Genomic DNA, 11,181 nt, shown 5'->3' on the forward strand with positions numbered 1-11,181 from the left:
TATATATATATATATATACTGACGCGTACTTCTTCATCGTGATAATAACCGCCAATTTCTAATTTTAGGATATATAAAATTAAAAAGCCCATCCAAATATATAAATTTTAAAAAAAAGATATATAATAAACAAATACAAAAATCTGGATTAAGGTCTAAGCGTAGCATTTATCACTCCTGGTGGTACTGCAACGGCTCCAGTTATGCCATCAACTACCTCAAAATCTCGGGTCAAGGTTAAATCCAACGGCTCCAGTTAATCGACCCGCTTTGCTCCTTTTCTTCTTCTCTGCCTACCTTTCAGTTTCGAACGGATCCGATTCTCCGCGGGTGGTCTATCTCCGTCGATGGATTTAGCCCCGGCAACTGCTTCTCCAGCGCCGGCGAATGGCCATGGCTCGCCGCGTGACTCACATTTTCCGTCGAGCTTCAGGAATTTCAACTCTGCCTTGACGGCAGGGCTTCTGAACCCTATGTCGCCGCCGCTGCTCGACAGGACGCGATCCAGTCCTACGCTCTTCGAGATGATGTCAAGCGAGCCCGACTCGCTGGTGGAACGCCGATTCAGCTCCATAATGGCGTTTTGCCATCGCCGTCGCTGTTTTCATCGTCGGCGGCGGTGGCGGCTTCGAAGACGGCGAATCACATCCTCGGCTCGGCTCAGGACAAACAGGCGCTCGCAATGCAGAGGATTTCGGATCTCCTGGCGTGTCGGAGCCCCGGGAATCAATTCAACGATCCGACTTCAAGTGACGTGAAGCTGACACTGAGCTCTAAGGATGGGATTAGCATAACCATGAGGGTGCACAGGCAGATTCTTGTCGCTCACAGTAGGTTTTTCGCGATGAAGTTGTCGGATCGGTGGTCGAAGCAGCAGCGACCCCCGTCGTCTTCCCCCTACATTATAGAGATCTCGGATTGTGACGACGTTGAGGTATATATTGAAACGTTGATGTTGATGTTGATGTTGATGTATTGCAGGGATCTGAGGAAGAAGCTGATGAAACATGACGTGCCTAGGGTTCTTGGCATTTTGAAGGTAAGGCGAGACTATTCAACTCGAATAGGAAAGGTTTGAACTGTTGCATTATCGCGGCGAGTAAAGTCAAACAGTCGGGTTCCTTACTATCGTGTGAACGCATTTCTCTTTTAAAATCCAATAACATGATTTGTGATTCCTGTTAAAATCACAGTTGTTTGGACGTAAATGATCCATTGTAGATCAATGCTGTAACTTCATGCTTTGTGAGAAATACTAGGAAAAGGATTCAGATTCTATATATCTGGTTGAATCTGAGGCTGCAATTTGAAATCTGTTCAAATGTCTATCTGGTCCATGTTGATTTGTCTTGTACGAATTGAATAGGTGAATTGTTGTACAGAAAGGCAGATTCTAGTTTATTAAGATTGCATTATTTTAAGCTGAATCTGCAACCTCATCCCAGATGTTTGATTAAAAACTGTTCCTTTCTACTCGGTTGCTTGATTTGGTACCTGATCTCGGATTTTACAGGAATCTCAGATCAATCAAAATTTCAAATTCGGTCTTATTTAGTCATTCCTGAATTTCCTTTGGTGGTGTTTCTCAGGTTTCAGCTGCAGTTGGCTTTGATGCTGGGTTGCTGTCATGTCTCGAGTACTTGGAAGCAGCACCATGGTCCGAGGACGAAAGAAGAGAAAATTGCTTCACTGTTATCTGAACTACACCTCGAAAACGTAGGGGCAACAGATGTTTTGAGAAGGTTATCTGGAGAAGCATGCCACGGGAACAATGGAAGCAGTAATGGTAGCAACGACGAGGTGCTTCCAAAACTTCTCAACGTTGTTCTCTGAGGGCAAAGATGAGAAAGCCAGGCGTGAAATGGAAACGCTGGTTTCCAAAATGCTCCACGAGAATTCATCTGGGAATGATCTTAGGAAAGATTCCTTGTATTCTGCTTGTGATGGGTGTTTGCAAATGCTCAAGCAGCATTTTCTTAAGGCAGCCGCTTCAGACATGAAAAGTGTAGATCAGATCGCGAGACAAGCCGATAATCTGCACTGGGTTTTGGACATTCTGATAGATAGACAAATAGCCGAGGATTTTCTGATAACATGGGCTTCTCTCTCGGAGTTATCCGAGGCTCATGCTAAAGTTCCAGCTGTTCACAGGTACGAAATCAGCAGAGTAACTTCTAGGCTTCTTGATCGGGATCGGAAAGGGACAGATTCTGGCACATAAAGAGGTAAGGTGTATGCTTCTGAGGAACTGGTTGAAACCATTCTACAACGATTTCGATGGAAATCCAATTGAGGAAGGTATGAGCAATACCACTTGCTTGGCAACAAGAGTTCTTCTTGGACTGGTTCGATTGGTTCTTGAACTCGGACGAGGAATGTCCCAATATCCAGAGAGGATTCGAGATCTGGTGGAAGCGATCGTTCTGGAGACGGATTTAACAGGGAGAAAAGCCGTCGGCTCGACTAAGAATCACAGCTGCAACTACTGTTCAGAACTCGTGAGAGATCATATCGGATTATACCTTATGAGTAAGGAACATATTAACCCATGTGAGAAAATGGTCGCCATAGGCTTTTCATGTTTACTGTTTGTCAATTTTGCAAGGGTATATTATCATTACGGGAAGGAAGAGAAAAGAGTGCCTTGGAGGGGAATGATTAGTCTAAATTAAAATTCGAATTAACTTGAAACCTCGTATTTAAATTTAAAGTTTGTCCTGATCTTGGTTTTTGTTTTTTTTTTTGGAGGGTGGTAGTAACCAAAAATGGATAATATTAGGAATTGGTTATTTCGATCTTAAAAAACATATATATGACTATTAGGTTTATATATTAATTCCATTTGATTCTTTTCGGTTCCATTTCAAAATGAATAATTGAATCTGATATGATGTGCTAACTGTGAGTTGGAGTGGTGGTGTTGCGGCTGATGCATCCTTTTCATTGCTAATGGATATAATCTTTTTTTAGAGTTTTTTTTTTAATTATTATTATTATTATTATTATTATTATTATTATTTTGATCTTTTATGTGATTTCCTTTTCCGTCCTTTTTTTTAGCGTTCAAACAATTTGATTAACAATCTAATAATTGAATCGATTTGAAATGTTATCATGATTAAACCGAATTTGATATTTTAAAAAATCGTTTATTATAATTACTTTAAATGAAGAAATCGAACGTAACCAATCGAATTGAATAAAAATAATTTTAAAAAAATATATAACTTTTATTAATAAAAATCGAAATTGAATTGAAACTGAATAAAAATATAACCAAATCAAACCGATGATCGAGTCAAATTTAATATAAAATCCGAACAATTTTATTAATGAATATTCTTATTTTCTTAATTTTTATAACAAATTTTGAGAAGTTCCCATTTACATTTACTTGTGACTGTTATCGTATTGGGCCTAACACGTGGTTTCTCTGCCGCCCTTTTAACAAAATTGTTTCGGCCTAATATCAACGGTCCCATTTGGCATTTCTGCATTCTTCGTTGAGAATAAATTGAAGATTAAAAAAACAACAAAGATACAAAAAAAAAAAAAAAGGTGATGCAAATTTTAATCTATAAGACTCTGTATTGTGGCGCCATGACCAGTAATAATGTTACATTATTTATTGTGTATATTAAAAAAAATGCATTAATAAGAGCTTTGTTTTGAGCTGATATGATGACTAGACTGACGATGTTATTCATATTTGCCTTTTTTTTAAAAAATAAAAATAAAATAACACAAGGACTTTCACTATATTTTTTCCTTAAAAAATGTAATTATTTTGTCCTTCTTTGAAGATCTCGTAATCATTACCCGATAACTATCATTATGGTCGACGTAGAATATAGTTTATGTGGGAAACTTCTCGACATTGACACAAAAACAGTTAAATAAAGAAAAAATATGGATATAAAATATATTCGTCAACCATACGTGCAAACTTACATAATAATATATGTATTATAAACATCTAAAGCAATAATTTATATGATATGCCACCATACGTCTCAACCAATGCATTTCATTATATAATTAAACATTTAACTTAAATACTAAATTTTAAACAATTTGGCCGTGATATATATTGACTAAAAAAAACATGGTTGGCGCTGATATGTAATTTTGTAGTATTTACTATATATATGTATGTGTATGTCTTAAATCTGAATTACTTGCATGCCAATTTATTTTATCTGTCACTACACTAAACCTAGCTCACAACAAATATTGCTAGGTCAGAAAACAAATTAATCACTGATATATGTACGTATTATGTGTGTATATATGTAAAAATCTTTTTCCATGTCATAAATATTTGACCAAACATATACATATACGTATATATCCATCAATTTAATTAGTGATATCTGCGGAATGCATGCGAATATATTGTATCACGTCGGTCAAACCAATTCTCTTGTGGTGTTGATATCAAATGGTGAATTTATATATATATATATATATAAATGTGTGTGTGAATGGGAAATTAATTGGGTGCGTTTCACATTAGGGGGGGAGAGAGGGATGGTCCCCGAAGCAATTGCTTGGGACCCAGCTTTGGTTATTAGGGGGAAAACATACCACATCTCCTCTTCTTTAATATTATACGCACCTTCTTTTATTTTTATTTATTCCAACAAGCTAAATTCATTTATTAGTTGTCCTCCCTTCTTTTATTATTATTGACAATTAGAAAATTATTTTGATTTTCTTTCCAAATATACACACCACTATCACACCCTATATATATATATATATATATATATATTCCCCCATACTCCATCTTGATTCTTGACCATGCATGAACTGTATAATATCATCATCTTTCATAGCACGAGATAATTCTATCATAATATATAATGTAAACTTGTAAACCATATATATATATATAGGTTTGATTTCCACGAAAATAGCACCTGTTGTAAGCATATAATAAACACATGCATCTAACATTATAAATGAATGAATATATATATATATATATATATATATATATATATAGAATATGAGGTGGACCACACTATGAGCATCTCTGTAAAATGGCACAAAAATGGGAGAGTGAGATCAGTCGTGTAGTTCCAAGTTCCAAGAACAAACCCTAAGCTTAGAAAGAGTATTCTCTGTCTCCGACATCCATCAGAATTTCTCAGATTTCCCCCCCACTTTCTGATTCCCTTTTGTTTTTGTTTTTTTTTTTTATCTTCTTTTATGTTCTTATAACCAATACGCTTCATCGTTATAATCATCTCATCCATAATATATATATTTTTTTCTCATCCATAATATTCATGCTATCTTTTTTCTTGGGCGATAATTAACCCAATCTTTCTGTGAAATTCCGTTTACAAGGAGGGAAAAAAAAGGGTCAGGGGTAGTTTGGTCATTGCATTAACAGAAGCCATGCACAGCAGTGGGAGTCGGAGTGATGACGTCATCGGAATAGCAGGGGTAGTTTCGGTAATCCGTAGAAACGGCGGAGGAGGGGGGCGGCTCCCGTTGTTGGACCACTTTGCTTTAAAGCAATCGCGAGAGTTGGTCTATAAATGCTCACTCCCGAACCCAGCGCGTGTGTTTCACGCACGTCCTTTTGTATTTGTGTACGTACATACATACATACATACATCAAATTTAATATTTTATTCAGATTATTTAGATAAATCATTTTTTATCTATAGTTTAGAAGGATTTAAACAGGTGATGCTTTACAAAACGTGAATAGATAAAATAATCATTTGTAGAAGCCTTTGTTTTAGCGCGTGGAAGAGGACGCGTTTCATCAAAATAATAAAAATAATGGGAAAAAAGAATATGGTCCCCAACGAAAGAAAAAAAAAATTGCGATTTTCCACGGAGTGTTAATGCAAAGAAAAAAAAACGAAGGACCACTTCGCCCCTTAAATCCGGGAACAATTCTTTATAACATTTTTTTTTCCAATGCATGTATGTTCCATGCGATTCGTTATTTGTTTATTTATCTCTATATATATATACATAATTCATATATATATACACACACACACACACATTAGTTATAACTATTTATAAACTATAATAATTTTCCAATATCACTACTGAGACATACAGCTTCTTTGTTGGGATTAGAATAACCAAACAATTTTATATATATATATATATATGAGATGCTTATGAATCAGAATGAAACAGTTGCATAGTTTAAAGCGGTATATATTATCGATATAAACTAAAATTGATACTCTACGTTAGAAAATAGAAATATGCTATTCTATAACTGAATTGTTTATTTAAAATAAGTTGTATCCATAAATTATTAAGATGAAAATAATAAATGTCGAAAAGTAAACTCATTTTTGTCTTCTTTTATCTGTCGTTTCTGTACTCGTCTTTACAAGTTGGCTTGACGTTAACTAATCAATATTATCCTAAACAAAAGGTTGTTAAAAAAAATTGTCAAATGAAAACATAATATGTAAAATAAAGTTATAAACTAAAAATACAATTTTGTCCATTCAATAGAAACTTTTTCACCGTCATTAAAATATTTTAATTTACGAATAACATCGTATCATCCATATTTTAATTTAATTATTTTCGGATCTTAGTTTTAATTTTTTAAGAATTCCGACAGAAGCTTGTTGGTTCGAAAAAACTTGTATTGTTTAATGTATTGTGTTGCCGTTGATATTATTATTAATGTTCAATTTATTGTGATATTAATTGTAACGTTTAATTTAAATTATTTAAAATTGAGTTGAGGGAACAGATAAATGATTTGCAGTAAAAAGAAACGAGGGCCACGAAATAAAAAATAAAAAAAAATGAAATGAGAAAATCAGAAGAAATAGAAACACACACACATCTGAGAAAAGCCTGAACTCAACATCCACTTCTGGTTCGATTTTCTTGGCATTCACACCATTCATTTATTTATTATTTCATTAATTTATTTATGTATTAGGCGATGGCCCATCTGCTCCATACACCACAACTTTAATATAACATTTACTAAAGCAGGTAATATTAAATGTTATATTGAATAATTTATCATTCCAGACAATTTTTAAGGTTACACACACTGCCTGTCTTAAGTTCAGACAGAAGAACCACACATATTTCTGTTAATAAATATTAACTACAGATGTTACTATCACTACTTTCTGGTAAATATTTTTTTTATCACTTTTTCTTTAGGGTAAAATTTATCACTATAACTAGTTTTGTTACTATTCAATCAAATTTTTTTTATATTGGTGATTGCTCATATGAGATTCGAATCGGGGTGATATATATAAAATATGAAATGATTACGTTGATTTATCCAAGAGGATATAATAACACAACGAATCATGCAATGGATAAAATAAAAAAACTCGTGCAGCACTTGGGGTTATTGTTGTGGTTCCCGGCCTTCGATCCCTCACCGATTCACTCCGATTCACCCTCGTTTGAACAGATCCGAAAAGAAACGCGAGAGACACCGAAGATACGAGTTCAGTACCGAGGGGAACCTCGGTACCTACGTCTCGGGAAGAGGAAGAGTTCGATCTAGGGTTACAGAAGAAGAAGCCGTCGCCGGAAAACCGCCGTTGGCGGCACCGGACACGGTGAGGCGAAAAACGCCTTTGCGAAAACAAGAGAGAGAACACCAAAACGGCAAAACCAAAGTCTGAGCAAAAACATCAAAACCCTAGGTCAGATTATTGACCTAACCAAAAGACGACTTTGCCCCTCCGTCCTTCAGAGCTTCTCTTTCGCCCAGAGTCTTTCGAAGACTCTACTCCATTTGGAGTATTTGCTGAAGATATCCCACAGTTATGAAAACAGAAACTTTAATGAGAGAATATAGCAATATGCATTTGCTTAAATACATTTCATGGGTAGTTGCTATATATATATATATAGGTTTAGTATATATAACGTTAGCACTAAATTAAGTATTTCAAAAATATATTTAATCATAATCAATTGCTAGATGAAACGAATTGATGAAGACATGCCATATGACTGTTTTGTAGATTGTGTCGCAGGGAAATGGTCTACCACTTTGCTTTCGTATGTTCCTAAGTTTTGTACCACATGCCATTCTTCTTCTTTTTTCCCCCAATAATTTTTCACGGAAATTCATTGCGTGGGACCATTATATATATATATATACGCATGCATGTACCATTTTGAATTTTCTTATATGGTTCGTGACTTCCTACAAATTATTGGGTTCTCGAAATTATCGAGAATTGGAAAAAAAAAATGGTTGGGGGAGACATAATGCTGTTGGGATTATCTTCGTCTACTTATTAATTAAATCCATCTAAAACTAGAATTAGTCTCAGTCAACTCATAATGTTTAAACGCGTTATTTTTAGTTTCTTATATTGTTATAATTTTATTACAACATAAATTATTATTCCAAAAAAAATTATGGTTACAAAATTATAACTCTTCATAAATAAACATACCTAAAATAAATCTAGTGTTTACTTCATTGAGGAAAAGAGATAAGATCACAAACATGTCGCTCACTTGTTAATATCATAAATTTCAATCATATTCACATGATTTCGACTCGTTTCTAAATTAAGATGATTGCTCATTGCCGTTTGACACAACATTCTACCAGTAAATACGTTATTTATTGTTCCAACATTGGTTCTCAATGCCATGACACGTATTCAAACGTAACATATGCCATAACTCAAAATCTGCATGGTGTTTGGGAAATAATTTTAAAAAAATACACGTAAGCAGGTGAATTATTAAAATTCGTAAATATTTTACGTTAGAAAAACAGTAAAGTATTAATTTGACCCAATTGTGGGAAGAGAGAGAGAGAGTGCAGTCTATAGAGGCTATATGGGAGGGTCATGATCACCTATCATCTGATCTCTCCTGTTTTTCTGAAGAAGAGATACCCATCTGATGATATTTTCTCTTCCTAGGTTTGTTTTTCAATTTCATTTACTTTTATTTTGCATTTTTAATATTATTTTTTTGTTGTCTAAGGTACAAATCTTGAAAGTCCATGTTGGTTTATTAAGAAAAGAAAAAAAAGGGAATATATATTTTTTTTCAAGTACAAAACAATAGAGAGGAGAAGCCACACAATCTCTTTTTCGGCTCTCTCTCTCCCTCCCTCCGTTATCTCTCTTTAGCCCCCTCGTCTTTTTCCTCCTCTTCTTGCTTTCTATCTCTGCCATAGCCATAGCCACCAAAGAATAAGAAGGACAAAGAAAAAAGCATGTATCTTTCCTGTTTCTTCTTCTAGGGTTTATACTAATTAATGGGTATGGTTCTTTCTGCTACATCCCCATGATTTGGAGCTTCCGGGTTTCAAAAAAGTTTGCTTTTTTATTTTGTTTATTGTTTCTTTTCCACTTTTTCAGGAGCTGGGTTCCTGTAGATCTTGATGAACTCCAGTTTGTCCTGAAGACATGGCAAGGGATTTCTATTCCTCTGAGGAGATCTGGTCATCCAATAACACACCAGCAAGCAATAATCATCACAATGATCACCAACGTGATCATCAGGATCATGAGATGGTTAATCAGATCCAGGGGTTCCATGACACGACCAATCATCATCATCAGATCTTCGGCTTGAACACAAACACGGGTTTGATAGACTTCTCCAAGCAACAAAACCACCACCACCACCATCATCACCAGAATGGCATGGCAAGTGGGGTTGAGGAGGCAAGTGGAGGTGAGAATCTGCTTCTAGAAGATTCTTCACCACCCTCCATGAGAATCAGCAATGGTAATTTCCCATGTGAAGTGAATGAAGAGAGAGCACCACCACCAATAGCAACAAGACCAAGCCAAGGCCTTTCCCTTTCTCTCTCCTCGTCCAACCCTACAAGCATCAGCCTCCCATCCTTCGAACTCAGACCACAAACCCAACAGCACGACCATGTCCTCACCACAAGAGTTGTCGGTTCTTCGAGACAAGGGTATTTCGGGAAACTCCACCAGAATCTCCAACATACCCAGATGATGATGATGACGATGATGATGAACAACAATAGCGACATCAACACTGCTAACCATCATCGCCATCACCACCATCAACAGCAACAACATGGACATAATCAGTTTCAGATCGTGAGATCAAAGTATCTGGTTCCTGCTCAGGAGCTTCTTAATGAGTTTTGCAGCCTCGGAACCAAACAAAGTGACGAAGAGACCGTGATGATGAAGCAGAAGATTGAAAAGGGGAAACAACAGTGGGAAAGTAATAATAACAACGATAATGGTTCTGATCATCATCATCATCATCATGAATCTGCAAGTACTTCTTCAAGAAAACATGTTCCCCCTCTTCACTCGCTCGAGTTCATGGAACTGCAGAAGAGGAAAGCCAAGTTACTCTCCATGCTTGATGAGGTACCCACACACAAACTTATATGGGTATATATATATATATGCGTATATGTGATTATAACACTTCTGTAGATCAAAAACAATTCATGGGTCTTTCAAAGATGTTGTCTTTTCAATCGAAGAGAGAGCTATCCGACCATAGAACAAGCGTCCATATATACAAAATGTGAATTCTTAATTACAAGATGTAAATTTAGCTATACAGTTGTTAAAAAAGCTTCATTTTTTTTTTGTCGTGAAAAATGAAAAAAATAAAAATCAATTGCTAGGTCGAAAATGGGTCCTTTGTTTTTGTTCGTTTCGAAAACCTAAACATGGATATCTCATCCACATCTCTTGTATTTTTCTCGATTCTTAGGGTCCATTAGGCTTCAACTTACACATAAAGAAGATTCTTTTCTTTGTCTTCATCTCTATTATATGTTTTCCCCTCAAACAAAATTTGTAGAAACAAAATAATTAACATGTTTTTTTTTTCTTAGGCCAAAACATTTGACATTTCATTTTAAAAGATTTTGCCCCTTTTCCCCTGTTTTCATCGTTTCTCTTTTTTAAGCACATAATTTCCCCCACGAAAATTATAATGTGAATTCTTAGCTTTTTTTTCATATTTGCTTTGAACTAAAACGGTGACTTTGGGGACCTCCCATTTTAATAGCAATCAATACGAAAAGAAGAATTTTTCTCTTGTTCATACATAAACATGTATATATACGGTGTAATAATCGATTCTTTCTATGAACAAAACGGTGTAGATTGACCGGAGATACCACCACTACCGCGAGCAGATGAGAGCGGCGGCGGCTGCGTTTGAGGCAGC

At 35.5% G+C, this 11,181-nt stretch overlaps 1 protein-coding gene and 1 pseudogene across 1 annotated transcript in view; both read left to right on the forward strand.

Annotated features, from left to right (window-relative positions):
• Positions 1-177: 177 nt before the first annotated feature.
• On the forward strand, positions 178-2,732 carry LOC104823594 (annotated as a pseudogene).
• A 6,339-nt stretch (positions 2,733-9,071) lies between these two features.
• The window catches only part of LOC104823595 (homeobox protein BEL1 homolog), a 4,420-nt gene continuing 2,310 nt past the window's right edge, over positions 9,072-11,181 (forward strand). Inside the window, exons 1-3 of the mRNA XM_010555232.2 lie at positions 9,072-9,266; positions 9,366-10,364; positions 11,117-11,180. Coding sequence (XP_010553534.1) covers positions 9,414-10,364; positions 11,117-11,180 — 1,015 coding nt within the window. The 5' untranslated portion in view covers positions 9,072-9,266; positions 9,366-9,413. The remainder of the gene's footprint in view (positions 9,267-9,365; positions 10,365-11,116; position 11,181) is intronic.

The sequence above is a fragment of the Tarenaya hassleriana genome, unplaced genomic scaffold (assembly GCF_000463585.1).
Source record: "Tarenaya hassleriana unplaced genomic scaffold, ASM46358v1 Cleome4, whole genome shotgun sequence".
In the NCBI taxonomy this organism is placed as follows: Eukaryota; Viridiplantae; Streptophyta; class Magnoliopsida; order Brassicales; family Cleomaceae; genus Tarenaya; species Tarenaya hassleriana.